Below are 19,701 nucleotides of genomic sequence, written 5' to 3' on the forward strand. Positions count from 1 at the left end.
TTGGTTATGGGTCACGTTTTCCAGTTCTTCATTTATCTAATAATCTAGAGTCTAGATTGGGTTTCCTTCCTTTAAAGGGTATTGAGTGTTATTTTGGCAGACAGTCAAATCACTAGCAGATCCATTTAATCCTTTTAGGATTGTTTTTTTTCTCTGTTAGGGTGCACTATTTAGAAATTGTCCTTTGTCCTAGGATGTGTACTTTTCCCTAGGTGGTCTCACACCTACAGTGAGTCCTTCCTGGGGTTGCAACGAGATGCCCAAGGCGCTCACAGGATCCCTCCATCCTGGCAAGGCCACAACTCCAATGTCGCTCAGTGGCGTCAAACCACCAATACCTCTGTTCAGCTCTCACCCCCACAGCAGCCACTCTCTGCAGAGCCTCTCAGAGTCTCACTGCATGCACACAGTCGAGCTCTCAGCCAAGGATGACAAGGAACGCCCATGCTGACCTCCAGGTACTCCTCACCTTGAGCAGCTCCCTCCTCTTCTGGACTCTGCCCTGTAAATTCAGCAGATCCCAGCTCCAATCTCTGCCTCCTTAGCTCAGTAAGACCACCATACTCTATTTAGGCTCCACATACACAGTGGTTTAGTAAATAACCCCAGGTAGAAAGCTGGGGTGAACATGGGCTCCCCTCGGGTGTTTCCCTCTTCTCGAAAAATCACAGTCTTATAATTGCCAACACCTGAAAACAGCTGCCTTGTAGTTTGTCCAGTTTTAGAATTGCTATGGTGTGGAAAGGCAGTCAAGTACCAGGCACTCCATGGTGGCCAGAAGCAGAATTCAACTGTAGAGATTTTTAAGTTTCCTTCTGTTTCCTGTATCAACTGCTTCCTCACAGATTGGCTTTTATGTTTGAGACTGATGCCTGTGTTTATTTTGGTTCTTATTCAGAGTGTGTTTACATTAGTGTTTTCAGGTAGAATGCTTTATAAATTTTAAAATACTTATAGCATAATATTAATAAACATGAATTTAAAGTTACAAATTCTTTTTAAAAAGTGCCCTAGTCTGTTTTGTTTTGTTTTCTAAAAACACCTCCCAGGATTTTGATGATAAACTTACCTTCATAATTGGAAGAAGGTCTTCTACTTTGTGTACCTTTTCCAGAGCTTCTCTAACTTCCAACAGTCCTTTAGGATTATTAGCTCTTAAAGAAAGAAAGAGCAAGGGACAGAGAGAGAGGGAGATGGCAACTAAAATTAATACAGAAATGCAATAATTGCCTACATTAATTACTATTACCTTTAATTTAAATAAATCATCCTCAATTGTGAGTAGCTCAATATTCAAAATGGTGGGCCAGGACAAAAGTTTCTAAATAATGGGATGATTTAATCCCATGAATTTGGGGCTGCAGATGACAATCAAGAAAACAGCAGCCCATCTAGAAAGTGAAACAGGGAAAAGCAGAACGGATTGACAGCCAGTGTTTGTATACACATGTATGGATCTTGATTTGGCCATGAAACCTTGATTCTCCTATGCCATCTCTGAAATTAGAAGTGATTTTTTTTTCCTTTTGAAAGTCGCTCAAATAGAAGTATCCTGCTAGATTTTTATACCAATTCTACATTTACTTGGTGATAACTTTCCACTCAGAATTCTTTTTTCCCCAGTGTTTTGTTCACTATTATATCTATACCATATGGCCTTTCAGGTGAGGGAGAATGAATATGACGGCTGAAATCCCTAATAAAGAAATTCAAAGAAACATCCTGCTCTTTAGAGAAAAGAGATGAGAAAAGTCACAATATTGTAAGATTAAAAAAAATCTGTGGATTTTGTGAAGCTGTTAAAAGAAGGTTGATAAGTCATTACTGACAGAGTTTTTGATTCCAAACACTGTGTAAACATTCGATATACTTTGTTTAGTCTGTCAATAGGCTTAGTTTTCAAGTTTCACAAATAAAACTAATGTAAAATATATCAAAGCTAGTAATTACTATGAAAAAGAAAAGTGAAGGGTTACCCGTGATAAACAAGAATTCTATCTTTAATAAAATGAAGAATCTTCTCAAAATATTCCAGATATCTCATGTTAATCACCTGACCCCTATAAGAAAAAAAAAAAAAAAGAATCTTTTTACAAAAGAGTACGTCTGAAACAACATCTGATTTCCAAGTTAATTCAAAAGAACAGTCAGAGAGCCAAGGGAATAATGCAGCAAAAAATTTTGGAAACTTTGCTTGTTTGTAACCAATGAATGGAAGAAGCAAACAACTGTCTTAGCAAGATTGCTCATCAGCTCGTGCAGCTTTTTCTGGTAGGAAAGACACCAAACTCAGCCCTGGAGATGCCAAAACGAGAAGAAAAATCCTCAGGTACTTATATGCCAATTTCCTTTTACAAAGCCCTCTACTTTTCCTCCTCTCTCTTGGTTCTCCCTGTCGTATTATCTGCTCCCACTCCTTCTTGCAGTCTAGCTCAGGGAGCCTTCATCTCCTCTGCCTCCTCTAAATATTATTTTACTCACATTTCTATCCCCACCTCCTAATTTTAAAACTCCCTCCCAGAACTTCATGTACAGCCAACACGCTGTACACATCCCACTGGCATACATGTGTCTTAACACGTACACACCCAACTGCTCCCCGGGCATCGCTCCCTGGGTTCCCTATAGACATCTCAAACATCAAGTTCATAATTGTGAACAGGAAGTCACTCCTGTACCCTGCACTTCCCCCAGCCCCAGCCCCAAATACGGCCACCTACTTTTTGTCCTATTGTCACCTGGCCTACTGGAAGGACCATGCACCTGAGCCAGAGAGGGGACTGCCTCCCATGGCTGCCCACGCTCTCCCCGATTTCCAACCCACCACCAGTGCTCCTGAGTCTACACTCTCAATATCCATCTCGTCCCCTCCCACTCACTTCCACAAAGCTATCCAGACCTGGTACTTGTTCACCTGAATTATTACACAACTTTCCAACCTCTTCCCTTCCCTCCCGGGTCACCACCCTCTCTCACCTATCCTGCCACCTACAGCCCAAGTGACCATCTGAAAGTGCAAATCTGCTCTGTCACTTCTCTGCTTACAATCTCGGAACAGCTCTCCGTCATCTTTAAGGGGGGAAAAAAGCCTTAAGTGGCATATAAAGTTATTTCTATTTTGGAAAAAAGTTTCATATTTTGATCTCTTTCAAGCCTCAATTCCTGATGATTCTCCCTGAATTGTAAACTAATCACCAGTCCTAATGAATGAGTCATCCTTTCCTGACCACGCCTGACTCACTTGTCGTCCATGCCTCATCCACCTCTCTGCTTCCCATCTTCCCAAACAGCTCAAGCATCACCTAAAGGCTGGACTGGACACCCCTCTTCTGTGTCCCCCTGGCATCCTGTACACATGACCACCATCACTCTTAACACACTATGTCACAGTTCACCAGTCTGTCCTCACTAAGCTACGTCACTATCGTGCAGCACAACACGTGGACAGTGGCCTTCAATTAAAGCAAGCGGAGTCTATCTATACATGTCACAAATTACTCCATAAGAAACAGGAACACACAAGTCACAAGAGGAAAAGAAAACACTTTTCTAGGAAGTAAAAAAGAAAAGAAATGTATAAATGACATTTCCATTAAACTTAATGTCAGAGTTGTATTGAACGATATTTTCTTGATCAGGCTTATGGAAGGAGAAGCATTTTAGACATGACACAATTCCCACATTGGTAAATTTTATCTAAAAGTAAATTCATGGCTCCCCTTGAAGCTGATGTTCTTTAATATTTGCTCATCATCCATTTAAAGGCTGGCTAAGCACATGCAGGTGGCTAAGTCCCCATGTCCCTAATCTGCAGAGCCTCTGGACAAGACAAGTTAACCTGCTCACCCTTTCAGGAAGGCTTAGCTACCAGTGCTACTGAGCCAAACCCTCTGTTTGTTGGGGTTTTGGAGATGGGACAGGGGAGCCCTTCCCCTACCACAATTCTTGTCTAAGAATTCTTTGAGCCATGCAACATAATCAGGATATTATGGGAAATGTAATGTACTCCATATGATTACTTGCTATGATGTTTTAGGACCTTTAAGAGGAACATCCTAGGCAAAAATCTGACAGTCTTCCCTTCAACTGAGCAGGGCGTCAAAGAGAAGAGCCAGGGGAAGGAGCATGTACTGCATTTCTTCCTGCAACTGGATTAGCTGAAATGAATGCAGGCAGGACCTCGCAGGTACAGAGCTAATCTGTGTATGCCCGTGTCAAAAAGTCACCAGGGAAGGAGCAAGGGCCACTGACAATCTCCATGACTTATTTAGAATACACTCCTGTGAAAATAGGGAAGATGCACAAAAGGTTCCTACCTGATTAAATTGATGTGGTTGTTAAAACCTCTGCTAAGACTTCGCGCTGGCATTTGATCTAACCACAACACTGGCTGGTCTGGGTCAGCAATCCTATAAAACAGAGCTTGTTAAAGACGAAGAGCTTATAAAACCTACAAATGCTCAAAAGCATTAACAATAAAACCTGAGAAGTGTTTGCAAAAGCGGGGAGAAAGCAATTGCTCAGTCCCTTACATCTAAAAACATGCAACACCAACCTGCAGATTCCAAATAGATGTTCCAATTGGACCAAGTAGGACGTCAGTACAGGTTTACGAGAAGGGCAGTATTTTTCTCATAGAAATGAGTACCAATGGTTTCCCCCACTAAACTGTAGCTGGTTAGGCAGGCACACACTTCAACTATCAAGAACAATGAAGTTCATTCAAAGGTACCACAGATCATGACACGCTCTTTCAAAGAGACTGCTTTTTCTGAAACACTTCATTAAAAAATATGCTTGGGAACTTGACAGCACTCAATCCTTCTAATTCATAAACATTAGTTGAGTGTATTTCAAAGAATAATGATGCCAGCAACTTCTGACACACCTGAGAGAGGAAAACATAACTTACAAGGCCTATTGTTAGTAACAAGACAGGATTCAAAACCTGTTAACTAAGTGGGAGGTACAGGCCTCTAGTTATGGCAACAAGTCAATGGGATGAGAGGCCCAGCACGAGGACCACAGTCAGTGATACTGTAACAGTGCTGTGTGTGGACAGATGGTAGCTACACTCAAGTGAGCATGGTGTAACGTACAGACTGTACACCTGAAACTCATGTAATACTGCATGCCAAGTATACTATTCAAAAACACCTGTCAGCTACGGGAGGCTTCTATTGTTTTACAATGATAACCCTCCGACTTTATTTTCATTTAAAGATTAGTCACCGTCTCCACTTTACTGCGATGTCAAACATGTCTCTCCACTGCATTAGCCGTGTTTTCCCATTCATTCGAACTTTTGAGTTGGTCCACGTCCGCTGGACAGCTTGCATGACCTCCAACGCTGCCAAACCCATGGCTAAAAGAAGGAAAATGTTGAGAAAACAAGCATTTGTAAGTATGCTTCAGAGGAACTGATTTTCACCCACCTTACAGAGTCTCAGGGATAACTCCAGAGTCATTGTAGAAAGAAAGAATCGTAAGTATTGGTAATTTAACAAGACCAGAAATACGTCACAGTCATCATAGTCCTAATAAAACTAAAATCTATCAGGGGAAACTACAGGCATGCCCAAAGTTGTCTCCTCCCAGCTCTGCCTCCTACTGATGCAACTGGAGGTTTAAATTCTCCCTCGCTCCCACACTAAGCCAACAGCTCCCATGGATGGACTGTCTGATCTGCAGCGATGACTTAAGACCTATACTCTGTGTCTACACTATAGCATCAGCACAAAAGCCATGCTGGCGGCAGTCTTCTTTCAGAATTCACTGTGAATGAATCTCTACATTTCTGTCCTGATCAAATGGAGATTTTGAGTCAGCACAAATTATTTTTTTTTTTAAAAAGGGCAACACGGTTTGACAATCCTTGCTCTTATGTCAGAAATATTTCCATTTTCAGACAGTCTCAGAATACCTCTGTGTATTCTCTTGTTTGGCAGGAAACCAGGTGTCTCATATTGCATCAATGATCCCAAACGATCAGCTACACAGATCAGCTCTTGTACCTCGGGCTTATAACTCTCAAAGTTCTGATGTAACACGTCTCTGGAAGAAACATTACATACATGGTAAGGACTTTTACGACAAATGTCTGGTAATCCAATTTGACCTGGAAAGCAGTCACTTCCTCCACTGGAAAACTAATCAAGAAACCTATGACCACAGAATCTTTACTTCAGCACTTGGCACCCAACCACACACAAACTGAAAGACGGCATCTTCGCGAGTGTGTGCGCACACACACATCACATGCTTGTGAGTAACACTGATAATTGGAGTGCAATTCAGGAAACAGCCATGACCATTATTTGGTTTATAAACGTCCCCAGAATACATAACCTGCATGGACTGTCTTTATCAACAAGCAACCAAATCTCTGCCCTATGTCCATCCCCTACCCCTGCCCCAAGTTGTATTATACCAAGTATTCTTGGAAATGGCCTATATGACTAGTATGAATTGTTTAGCTGCCAACCTCCTTGAAGTTTGCATAACAAAGTTTGCAATTTTAAGTTATAGGTGTGTAGAGGTCCCCAAGACCACCCTTGGGTTCAGTGATTCACTGGGAAGACTCATAGGACTCTGCACAGTTGTCCTCATGGCTGTGATCTGTTACAGCAAAAAGGACACAAGCACAAGCATCAAAGGGAAAAGCTCATGGGGCGAAGTCCAGAGGAAACCAGGTGCAAGCTTCCAAGGGTCCGTTCCCAAGGGAGACACACAGGATTCACTTCCCCTTGTGAAATGCTGCCAACCACAGGAGCTCATGAGACACTCACTGTAATTAATCTGTAATTAATTTGCAAAGAATCAACCCATTGATATTATTGAACTTCCTATTCTTGAACACAGTATTTCTATTTGTTTTCTCTCAGTAACACAAAATAAAGTTTTATAAAGATTTCCATACAGGTTTTGTACATCATTTGTAAGATATATTCCTAAGTACTTATTGCTATTATAAATGGTATTCTTGTTTGTTGCTATTATACAGAAATGCAAATGAATTTTATAAGCATAGTAATTATAATCAACCACCTTGTGAAATGTACCATTTCTTATAATTTGTTTGTAGATCGTATTTTTTTTTTGTAAAAAAATCATACGAACTGTAAATCTATGTAACTTTGATTTTTCTTCTGTTATGCATTGTCTAGAACCTCTACTTCACTGCTGAAGAAAGGCAACGATTTCAGGCTTTTTGGTCTGGTTCCTGATTTTATTTTTATTTTCATTTATTTATTTATTGCTCCTGACTTTAATGTGATATCTAACACTTCATTAGCTAAAATGATGTTTGCTACATGTTTCTGATCGTTACCATTTATCAGGCTGAGGAAATACAGCAGTCCCCACCCCCCACCCCCCACCACTGTTCGCTTTGTGCAGTTTCAGCTACCTGGGCTGCTCTGTGGTCCAAAAATAGTAAATAAAAAATTCCTGAAATAAACAATAAGTTTTAAGTTGCACATAGCTTTTATTATGTATATTGCTGTAACTGTTCTATTTTAGTACTAGTTACCATTGTTAATCCTTACTGTGCCTCCTTTGTAAGTCACACTTTCTCAAAGGTATGTATGTACGGGAAAAGACATGGCACAGCTGGCCCAAGTAACACTGGTGGTGGAAGCATGGGGCACTGACCTCCACTGCCCTGTAGTTGAAAATCCGTGTGTAACTCCTGATTCCCCCAAAACTTAACTACTAATACCCTACTGTTGACTAGAAGCCCTACTAATAACATAAACAGCTGATTAACACATACTTTATATGTTATACGTAGTGTATATTGTGTTCTTACAATAAACTGAGCTAGAGAAAAAATGCTGTTGAGAAAATCACAGGAAGAGAAAATTCATTTGTAATACTGCGTGGTATTTATTTAAAAAAAAAATCCACATAAGGGGTGCCTGGGTCAGGCTCAGTCAGTTAAGCGTCTGCCTTCACCTCAGATCATGATCCTGGTGTCCTGGGATCGAGCCCTGCATTGGGCTCCCTCCTCCCCATCCCTCTGCCCCTCTCCCTGCTCATGCTCGCTCTCTCGCTCATAAATAAATAAAATCTTAAAAAAAATTTTTTTAAAAATCCACATAAAAGTGGATCTGTGCAGTTCAAACCATGTCATTCAAGAGTCAACTGTACTCACAGGGTTGAGTACTATCCACAGTCTCAGGCATCCAGTGCGGGTCTTGGGACATATTCCCACACATAACGGGGTGGGGGGATACTGTACTGTGGTTTTCCAGTCTGCTAAGAGTTTTTATCTTTTATGAAGTGTAAATGGTTATTTTTTTTCTACTTGTTTTTCTGTATCTGTTGGCATAATTAATGTGGTTTTTCTCCTTTAATCTATTAACTGCCAATTATATTTATACATTTTCTGAAGTTAGATCACCTTTCTATTCCTAGGAAAAACTCAAATTGGTATGATACTATCTTTCTTATATATAGATAAGTTTGGATTTTGTTTAGGATTCTTACATCCAAACTTAACAGTAAGAATGGCCTCTAAGTTTCCTTTCATGTACAATTTTTCTTTTTTTTAAGATTTTATTTATTTATTTGACAGAGAGAGAGAGAGAATGCAGCAGAAGGAGAGGGAGAAGCAGACTCCCCACTGAGCAGGGAGCCTGACGCAGGGCTCAATCCCAGGACCCCAGGACAATGACCTGAGCTGAAAGCAGATGCCCACTGAGCCACCCAGGCGGCCCTTTCATGGACAATCTTATCAGGTTTGGTATCATATTAGCCTCACAAAATAATTTGGAAAGATTACCTTCTATTCTCCTGAAAGTTTGACAGAACGTTTCTGTGATACCATTTGGGCTTGGTGATTTTGGGGTGTGTGTGTGTGTGTGTGTGTAGGTATTTTTAAATACCAATTCAATATCTTTAATAATTATAGAACTATTCAGGCTTCTTCTCAAGTCAGTTTGAAAAATTGTGATTTTTCTAGGAATTAGCCCACTTATTTTTTTGTGTTTAAATTTGCATGCACATTTTCATGGCATTCTGAGCATTTTAATATCTGCTCATCTGCAGTTATATCTCTTTTTAACATTTCCAATTGTTAGAGCTTTTTAGTTATTTTCATTAAAAAAAAAAACAATCTCACCAGAAATTTGTTAGTAAAAAAAGATAAAAGTCTGACTTTGACGAAAGTCTGTTTTATATTTAGTTTTCATTAATTTCTCTCTTCAGCCTTCAGTTTCCTTCTTTCTGCTTTCTTTGTTGTTTTTCCTGCTCCATAATTTTTATACATTATCTATTGACTTGCTTTTTTTCTAGTATAGCATTTAAAGACACTAATCTTTTTTATAATATTAGTCTCACTGTATTCCACAATTTTTGGTATGTGGAATTTTCATCTTTTTTTCATTTTTAAAGTATATTCAAATTTCTACTGTGGATTTCATCTTTAATCCACATTTCAATATGTGTGCTTTGTAATTTCCAAATAAGGAGGATTTTTTTTCTTATATGTATGTTTAATCATACTGTAATCAAATATGATATCAGTTATTTGAAATGTATTTAAATATGAGTAGTAAGTGGTCAGTCTTTATAAATGACCTAAGTAAATTGAAAAGAATATGTATTCTTTGATTATTGGATACAGTTCTCTAGTAGACTAACAGATCAAGTTTGTTAAATATGTTGTTAAAATAGTCTAAATCTTTACTAGTTTTTTTGTGTTTGACTTCTCAAAAATTAGAATCTCTCATTAGGATACTGAATTTATTGATTTTTCTGTGTATTTCTATCAATTTTTAAAGTTACTTTATTAGGTATATATAAATTTAGATTTATATCTTTCTGGTGATTTGAACCCCTGTACTCATGTAGTAATAATCTTTGTTCCCAGTAATTTAAAAAAAATTTTAGGGGCACTTGGGTGGCTCAGTCAGTTGAGCATCTGACTCTTGGTTTTGGCTGAGGTCATGATTTCAGGTTGTGAGATCAAGCCCCACATCGGGCGCCACACTCAGCTCGGAGCCTGCTTGAGATTCTCTCTCTCTCCCTCTGCCTTCCCTCTGCTCGCACACCCTCCCTCTAAAATAAATAAATCTTAAAAAAAAAAAAAAATAGGGGCACCTGGTTGGCTCAGTCAGTTAAGCTTCTGCCTTTGGCTCAGGTCATGATCCTGGGTTCCTGGGGTCAAGCCCTGTGTCAGGCTCCTTGCTCGGCAGGGGAGTCTGCTTCTCCCTCCCCCTCTGCCCCTCTTCCCTGCTCATGCTCTCTCTCAAATAAATTAATAAAAATCTTTTAAAAATAAAAGTAAAAATAAATTTAATAATTTTAAATCTATTAATATTACCTACATCAGGATTCTTTTAGTGTTTCCCAAGTATAACTTTTTCCATTCTTTTACTTTCAGTCTTTGTGTCCTTATGCATTACATGCCCCTTGTAAAAAGCAATTAACTGGATTTTTAAAACATTCCAATCCAACTATGTCTGTCTTTTGACATTTAGTCCATTTGTATTTATTTTCATTATTAATATATCTGGATTATTTCAACTATTCTTATTTTTTTCTTTTTACTTGTCCCACTTTTTTAATGCCTCCCTCCCAGTCCCCTCTTTCTCTGGTTGATTTTAGTTTTTGTTTTTACTTTTCTACTAATATAGAAGCTGTACACTGTTTCTAACTTATAGTACTCACCCTAGATATTTTAAATATTTACGTACAACTTAAAGCTCTATCATAATATTTAACCCATATTCCTTTAGAATACTTAATTCTTGCTATCCCTTAACCTACTTGCTATTGGCCCCAATATTTTATTTCTGTCCTTTTTATAAAGCCCCCAAATCAGATATTTCATATAGACAATGCTTAGACTTACCAATTTATCATGCTTACCATTTTTCTTTTCTCATTATTCCTTCTTGTATCTCAAATCTTGCTTGAGGTTAATTGCCTTTTTCTTTAATTACATGCCTTAGAAGTTTTTTTAGTGAATGGAAGGTGGTGATTAATTCAATTTTTGATTATCTGAATATGTTTATTTGGTCTTTATTCATAAAAATTAGTTTTGCTGGGTATAGAATTCTAGATAGAAAGTTGTTCTTTTTTCAGCACTTTGAAGATAGTCCATTATCTTCCAGCTGCCATTTTGATGTTGAGAGGCTTATAGTCAGTCCAATTATTGGCCTTAAGTAGATGATAGGATTTGTCTTTCTGCTTAAAAATTTTTTTCTCCGTATGTGTTCTCCTGTTACTTATGATATGTCTGGATATTGATTTCTTGCCATTTATGTTTCCTTAATTCTGGGAGACCGTTAGCCATTATATCTTCAAAAATTGCCTCCCCTCCATTCTCTCCTCCCAAGATTTCAATTAGATATATGCTAGACATTCTTACACCTTCCACACCTTCTATCTCTCATGTTTTCTAACACTTGGATTCTCTGTGCTACATTCTAGATAATTCCTAATGCTCTACCTTCCAATTCTGCAATTTTCTCTCAGCTATGCCTAATTTGCTGTTTAGCTTACAAGATGAATTCTTCATATCAATGGTTATATATTCTATTCCTAAAGCTTCCAATTTATTTTTAATCTGCCTGGTCACTTTTTTTTTTTTTTTAAAGATTTTATTTATTTGACAGAGACGGCCAGTGAGAGAGGGAACACAAGCAGGGGGAGTGGGAGAGGAAGAAGCAGGCTCATAGCGGAGGAGCCTGATGTGGGGCTCGATCCCATAATGCCGGGATCACGCCCTGAGCCGAAGGCAGACGCTTAACGGCTGCGCCACCCAGGCGCCCCCTGCCTGGTCACTTTTGATAATCTCTTGTTTCTTGCTGATGTTTGTGATTTCTTCATACTTTATTTAAACATTTCATTTGGAGTTTGAGAGTGGATTCAACAATTCCAATACCTGAAGTCCTTCAGAGTCTAAATTTGCTGTTTGTTATTTCTGTTGATTTTCACATACGGTTTTGTGATCTTGGTTTTTGATTCTCATACTAATGATCTTAATCTGCGGGCATACTTGGACCCCCAAATTGGCACTACTATCTTTTCAGGCAGGATTTGCATTTGCTCTTGTTGAGAACCTATGAATGTGGTCCTCCAATCTGGAACCACATTAGCTCCTTAAAAAAGTTTAGCAAACCCATCTTGCTTATGCCTCAAGGCATTCCATTGCAGTGGCTGTTAGATGCCCTTACCTCCAGGATACTTTCTTCCTTTCAAAGGTGCCTCTCATTCACCACTTTAGTTTGAATCTGCCCCCTGCTTTTCTTTCTTTGTACAGAGTGAGGGGATTGATCTTTGCAGATTTTTCTTAATTTTTAAGGCATTGCTAGGCTCCCAGGAATTAATTTCTATTCTAGATCTTATTGTTTTGTAACGGGATAGCCCTTTAGCCAATATGCAGCAGTAGACGACCAGCACTGTGATTTCGAACGTTTGGTTTTAAGTAATCTGTTCTAAAAGTAACATGGTAATAGTAAATGCACATCAACAGCCGCCAATAAGTACATTTGAAGTCTGAAGGTTGGGCTAGAAGGGAAGGTGATATCCACAGGTAAGTTTCAAAGTACCTTATAAACTAAAAGAAATATTTGCAGACATATCAAATCCAAGAATAAATTCCTGAGAAACATGGATAGGAAGCCATTACTGAGCAAGAGTTATCACGATGAGCTAATAGCTCAGCCTTGAAAAAGCAAAAAAAGCTGTTTTCACTTAAAGCACTTACTTTATGTGGGGCTGCAACCCTGGCTGCTCTTCATAGTCTTCTATGAGGAAAGGCAGATTTTTAGCCCAATGGTCTTTAAAGCTTCCAGGCAGATCCACATCGATGTTATATTCCGTAAGAGGAGTATCGAGGTGTGCATGAAGATACCGAGAATACTCTGCAGATAGGAGACAAGATCTGACACACTCAAATATTGCTAAAGAAATCTTCTGTATTGCTAGCTGCCATATAAATACTTTGTAACAAACGGTTAACTCCAAGAATTCCAAGAATTCTAAATGGAGACTCCAAATTGTAAGTTACTATTATTATGTGATACAGGGTAACGCAAGGTGGCAGGATTGAACATAAACCTGTCAATCTAGGTCCACTTTGGCTAAGTTTTAATCAACTTTGCATGAACCACACCAAAGATCTCACTTGCTAGTTGCATTGTCTGAGAATCCAAGTTCAGGGTCAGACAAAGCCTGGTTCTCTGTCAACTGATATGAATCAATGGACTATGTATATGATTTCATCAACTGACTAACTGCTGCTTATCTCTACAGAAACAGTGCAGAAAACTGCCAGGATACAGAGTGCTCCTCCTTCAATCTATAGCTCACGTGTTCTACTAAACCACGAAACAAGAGGAAATCGTAATTTAGAGTGAAGAGCTATGCTGCCCAGTAGGCAGCCCTTAACCACCTGGCTAGTGAACACTTAAAATGTGGCCAGTGTGTGGGATGCCTGGGGGCTCAGTCAGTTAAGTGTCCAACTCCTGATTTTGGTCATGATCTCAGGGTCCTGAGGTAGAGCCCTGTGTCAGGCTCTATGCTGGGTGTGGAAACTGCTTGAGATTCTCTCTCTTCTTCTCCCTCTGCTCCCTTCCCCACTGTTCACGCTTGTGTACCCTCTCTCTCTCTCTAAAAAAAAAAAAAAAAAAAAAAAAAAAGTATAAAACATGGCCAGTGTGACCGAGGAACTGTATTTTAAATTTTAATTTAATTAATCTAAATGTTAAAAACTGATACTTAATTATTAGAAAACTTCAGTATGACATGAGAGACTATGGACTATGAGAAACAAACTGAGGGCTACAGAGGGGAGGGGGGTGGGGGAATGGGATAGGCCGGTGATGGGTAGTAAGGAGGGCACATATTGCATGGTGCACTGGGTGTTATACACAACTAATGAATCATCGAGCCTTACATCGGAAACCGGGGATGTACTGTATGGTGACTAACATAATATAATAAAAAATCATTATAAAAAAAAAAAAAGAAAACTTCAGTATGTTTGGAACAACTGACATATACGAATCTACTTTTTCAACTTTAAATTTTATGAAACATGACTTCAAATTAAGAATTTCCAATGAAAATTTAACATCCAAATTGAGATGCAAATATAAAGATGTACTGTAAGTATAAAATATATACCAGATTTCAAAGACTTAGTACAAAAAGTAATGTAAAAAAAAAAAGTAATGTAAAATATCTAATGATATTAATGAATAGTGTTTTCATATTAATTATATGTTGAACTAATAGTATGTATATACTGAATCAAATGAAATGTATTATTAAGATTAATTCCACCTTTATGGTCCATATATACAATGGAATATTACTCAGCTATCAGAAAGAACGAGTTCTCAACATTTGCTACAATATGGACGGCACTGGAGGAGATAATGCCAAGTGAAATAAGTCAAGCAGAGAAAGACAATTATATGATTTCTCTCATCTATGGAACATAAGAACTAGGATGATCGGTAGGGGAAGAAAGGGATAAAGAAAGGGGGGTAATCAGAAGGGGGAATGAAGCATAAGAGACTATGGACTCTGAGAAACAAACTGAGGACCTCAGAGGGGAGGGGGGGGTGGGGGAATGGGATAGACCGGTGATGGGTAGTAAGGAGGGCACGTATTGCATGGTGCACTGGGTGTTATACGCAACTAATGAATCATCGAACTTTACATCAGAAACCAGGGATGTACTGTATGGTGACTAACATAATATAATAAAAAAAATTAAAATAAAAAAAAAGATTAATTCCACCTGTTTAATTTTACTTTTCTCATGTGGCTACTAGAAATTTACAACTCCAGGGCTTGTAATTTTTTTTACAGTTGGACAGTACTGGTATGAGAGTTAATGATGACAAATGAAAGAGCAGAAGGGGAAGTAAACATCTGTGCTCTGTGTCAAAAACAAAAATATTATCATGATGAGCACTGAGAATGTACAAAATTGTTGAATCATTATATAGTGTGCCTGAAACAAATATAACACCGAATGTTAATTGTACTTCAATTAAAAAATCCATTTGAAACAAAACAAAAAACAAAAACAAAAAACAAACCCAAATACTGTTATGTATGATAGAGAAAATGTGAGACTCTGACAAACCAAAGAGAGCTAGCTTAAAGACTGGCCTTCTTCCTCATCCCAACTGAATGTCTCCAAAGTATGTGATCACGAATTGTGATATGAAGGAATGACAGATCAAAGATACTAAGTTTATATTTAACAGTAAAAACCTCAGAAAATGTTACTTTCCTTTGACTCCTATGTCTCTGGACAAGATGTGATGAGACACATCGATAGCCAGAGGACTATCACTTTCAGCTCAAAATTGGTTTTTCTGACTGAAGTAAAAATTTTTTCACTTTAAAAAGAAAAAAATGTAGGCAGTGGCAGACAAAGTACCGGACCGGTCTTTAGAAGACAGGAGCCCAGGCATGCCTGGGTGGCTCAGTAGGTCAAGCGTCTGCCTTCGGCTCAGGTCATGATCCCAGGGTCCTGGGACTGAGTTCCACATCCCACATCGGACTCCCTGCTCAGTGGGGAGTCTGCTTCTCCCTCTGCCTGGTGCTCCCCCTGCTTATGCTTGTTCTCTCTCTCTCTCTGAAAAATAAAATCTTATAAAAAATATTTAAAAAAAAAATAGAAGACAGGAGCCCTCTCCAGGGCAGGTATTGTTGCTAACCAAGGGAGGGGCTGTGTGCAAGCTACCTCGTGTCCTCGAGACTCAGCTGTCTCCTACGAAACATAAGAGGGACCAGCAATATGATTTCTGCAGCTCTGAGCGTTAAAATTCAATGACTGAGCCATTTTGTGACTTACCGCGGAGATATTTCACTTTCAGATACTCTGGGCTAGCCTTCTGGCCCGGGAGAGGATCATTTAGCATGACTTTAGTCTGTGCTTTTATTCCTTCATAGAACTGTCCCATGGCCACGTGGCTGAGTCCTTTCATGTACTGGCACACCTCGTTATAGGGCTCGAGCTGCAGACACCGCTGATGCGCGGAAGGAGAAAATGCTGTGTTAGTATGAGTACAGTCGAGTATGACTTTCAAGTGCTTTATTCTTCGGTCTGGAGTTAGAAAAGTTTTCCCTGCAGGCTAAATCAGACCAAACACATGCTCTGTAAATTAGTCTATAGGACATGGCAATGGTTTTTTCCTCTTTCTTTTTGTTAAGGTGTAAACACTGCTCTTGGCCCTCCTCCCTATTCATCCCATTCAGTGTCATTGAAGAACAATCCGAGAGCTGCTAGAGTGATCCTCACTCATGGATGCCCACCTTGAAGTTCTTCAGGGCTTCCTGCAGGCTGCCATGGTGATAAAGCATCATTCCCCGGAGCTGCAGGGTCTGCACGTGATTTTGGTTGAGTAACAGTGCCTTCTGAAAGCTCTCGGTGGCAGCTTCGAAATTGCCCAGTTCTCTAGGTATTTAACCACAGTGATGAGCACAGTGCAGATCATTGCAGTGAACACACACAATAAGTTAGCCTCAGGATTACAGTCCCATATGTGATTCAGATACCTTGATGCGGATGCTCCCTTCTCTACTCTACCATTTTGAAACTCAGCTACATCCCACTTACTTTTCCTAAATTCTACCAGATTATAGGATAACCACAAAGCCTTGAAATTCTTTGGGGAAAATGAATTTATTGATTTCCAAAGGCAAGTGCTTATTGAAATCCTTTTCCCCAATTCATGAGCTCCAACCCCTAAAAAACTGTGTGTGAATTTTAATATTTAGATAAAACCATGCTTCTTCCTTGGGGAAAAGGTAGGTTACGATCATACATGGGTTCATCATTCTGAATCAAATTCAAAGGCTTAAAATTGTATTTTTTCTGTCACAGAAGTTACATCACTAAAAAGCTGGTAAATCATTTCATAATTTAAAAAATTTTTTAAAAGTATGTTTTAGAATTCCATTTCAGGATGGAAATGATTATTACCAGCCTTCTTTTATATATTACATTTTTACAAATAATAAAACCACCTTCAAAATGTCCCATGTGTCAAATTTTCTGTAAATAATGAATATCTTTAAATAATATAACACTTGCTTACGTTTCTACAGCACTTTACTAATTACTCTGGGGGCTTTCAAATCTGTTTTCAATGCACGTCCCCAACAATTCTGTGCGACAGCAAGGATAAATGTCATCAGTTAAACCCAAAACGAATCCAAAGACACTTTCTTCAAGTCGGTGTAAGAGAGCTTCTCCAACTACCGCCATCAGATAAATAATTGAATTCAATCCTTCCCGAGGGAGGGGCCAACAGAGTTTTGAAGGGGATCTCTGTCACTGTGTCTTTGCTAACTTTTACAGAACCTTGCAAGTGAGAACCCCGATGCTCAGGGAAGTTAAGGACACGCAAGTATAAAACTGGCAGTCTAGAACTAGAACCAAATCTCTTGACTCCTGAATCCTGAGCCCTTTCTTTCACGCCATTGCAATCTCCTTTTCAGGTCAGTGTGTAAAAATTTTTGAAAACCATAAAGTCCGAGTAGCTCTACTACTGGTCAGGGTAATGCATGGAGTTAGGACGCCAGGCTCCAGGCACAACGTCTCACTCCTGAGAGAGATGCATCGTAACTAGATCGTAATCAATCATACTGATGATAGGAATGCAGCATAATTTTCCATCCCTTTAATCTAGGAATCTTCAAAGATCATAGTGATGTGGGAATTAACCTTACTCACTGTCTAGAAAAGCAGCAGCATACAGGACTCAACAGCATAAAATGCCATTATTCGAAACAATAACCCTTGAAAAACTAACATCTTCTAGACCAATACATATGAAGCAAAGCTGTTTAAAGAGGTAATAATGGATATCATGATGTTCTCTGACACATGGTCCTTTCTATATTCCAGAGAAGCTCTCAACAAGCTTATAAATGCTTATGTGACTTAGAATGACAATCTTTTTTGGTTAAGAAATGCAATTTCTTTTAAAATATCACTACTATGTGAGGCTCTCTTGTCTCCCCACCGTACACCTCCCTCCTACCCGGACTACTATTGCTTTTCTTACCTATAGGCCTGTCCCAGACTTTTATATGCATCAATAAAATCAACTTTCTGCTTTAAGGCTTCTTTGAAGGATTCAATAGCTTCCTGAAAGAAGTATATAAAAAATTACGTCATTTGCATAACTGTTAAAGTCGAGTTTCACTTAAATCACTTAAAGGGCTTAAAAAATACATTACACATGGTCTCAGAGTGATTTTTTTTTTTAATATGAGGCCTTCAAAAAAAGAGAGGTAGAGAGTATGACAAACTATGAGTCAGGAGGATTTAAGTGTAACAGTAAACAAGGCACTGTTATGAACAATAACAGAGTCGTAAGTTTCTCCCTTTCAGAACCGGAAAACAGCTGCTCACTACCTATTTCATTAGGGCTTTGATTACTAACAATATCACCTTCATGTCAACATCATTTCTTTAATTAATAAAGGCCTTGTGGAATAAAAGTCAGCTTACTAGCTGTGTGAAGTATAATCTTAAATGATCATAACTAGCAGCCCTTAAACTGAACCAACAAAAGAAGACAAAAAAGCAAGCCCAATGTGACATTGTCATAAAAAAAGCAACAGGGCTCCCAGACTGACTATCATAAGGATTCCCATGATCTATAGGAAAAAGAAACAGTGAAACAAAATAAAACAGAAACTCTGAGGTTGGGGCATTTGGGGCATAGCTTCTGTCCACAAAATATGGGTCTGCAGCCAGTGGAGAAGTGGGCACAGGTGCTGTGCTCTAGGGAGGAGCACTTAGGGAACTCACAGCGCACCTGGCTGCTGTGGAATCCTCTGGAAACTGTTCAAAAAAATGCACCATTCTGCTTCACAATGAACACCCTAGTCTTAAACTGTATTCAATGTACTTTCCATTATGACTTGACTATTTACTGTAATAAAAAATGATGAAGACATTTCACATATTTCCCAAGGAAAAGCCATGTCTTACTTAAGTTAGTGGCTACAAATATCATGATCTCTAATAGCTTTAATGAGAAAGACTAAAATGTCTGTGTATTTCACACCTAATTAGGTAACTCATAGCAAAAACGACTAAAGATGTCAAATGCCTTGCACATGGTAGGCACTCAATAAATATTTAATGATTTGTAGGCACATAATCCTAATTCTTTCAAAAAATCATCCATTCCCTGCTTCTTGACTTTCTCTGTAGGGGGCAGCAGGGTCAGAGGGGCTGGCTTTCAAACTCTTCTAAAGCAACAATGGGGACAACCACCTACTCTTTAAGGAGTCCCACTGAATGTGTTCGGTTTGGGAGCAGGATGAGAAGGGATAAATTGTAACACTTCAGAAATGATGAAGACTTCTGGCCCTGGCATAGTCTTGATCTTTTGGGAGTATTACAACTGTATTTTTAATTCAACAAACATATATTGAGCGCCTACTATGTGCCAGGGGCAGTGTGAGGGGCAGGGGACACAAAGATGAACAAGTCATTCTCTCTGTCCTGGAAGAACTCAGTCTAGTTAGAAAGCCAATTACTTAACCAGGTTATTAGAATACAAACTAAGAGCTACGACAGAGATACAAGTAAAAGTCTTGGGGAATAAAGAGAAAGGAAGAACTAACTGAGCCTGGGACAGCAGGAGAGGCTTCACGGAGGAAGTGGCAACTGAGCTGGTTCTGGGAGAACAAGGAGTTTGGCAA

General features: G+C 39.0%; 1 protein-coding gene across 9 annotated transcripts in view; it reads right to left on the minus strand.

The window, feature by feature from the left end:
• Window positions 1-19,701, minus strand: part of TTC13 (tetratricopeptide repeat domain 13) — a 78,269-nt gene that overhangs the window by 15,130 nt on the left and 43,438 nt on the right. For all 9 annotated transcript variants that reach the window (XM_045783242.2, XM_045783241.2, XM_087863114.1 and 6 more), the window contains 9 exons: window positions 18,048-18,130; window positions 16,291-16,432; window positions 15,830-16,004; window positions 12,719-12,875; window positions 5,924-6,054; window positions 5,233-5,365; window positions 4,317-4,409; window positions 1,977-2,060; window positions 1,070-1,154 (listed from right to left, as the gene is read on the minus strand). In XM_045783242.2, the coding sequence (XP_045639198.1) occupies window positions 1,070-1,154; window positions 1,977-2,060; window positions 4,317-4,409; window positions 5,233-5,365; window positions 5,924-6,054; window positions 12,719-12,875; window positions 15,830-16,004; window positions 16,291-16,432; window positions 18,048-18,130 (1,083 nt within the window). The remainder of the gene's footprint in view (window positions 1-1,069; window positions 1,155-1,976; window positions 2,061-4,316; window positions 4,410-5,232; window positions 5,366-5,923; window positions 6,055-12,718; window positions 12,876-15,829; window positions 16,005-16,290; window positions 16,433-18,047; window positions 18,131-19,701) is intronic.

This window comes from Ursus americanus, chromosome 6 (genome assembly GCF_024610735.1).
Source record: "Ursus americanus isolate L20-20 chromosome 6, mUrsAme1.1.p, whole genome shotgun sequence".
Lineage (NCBI taxonomy): Eukaryota > Metazoa > Chordata > Mammalia > Carnivora > Ursidae > Ursus > Ursus americanus.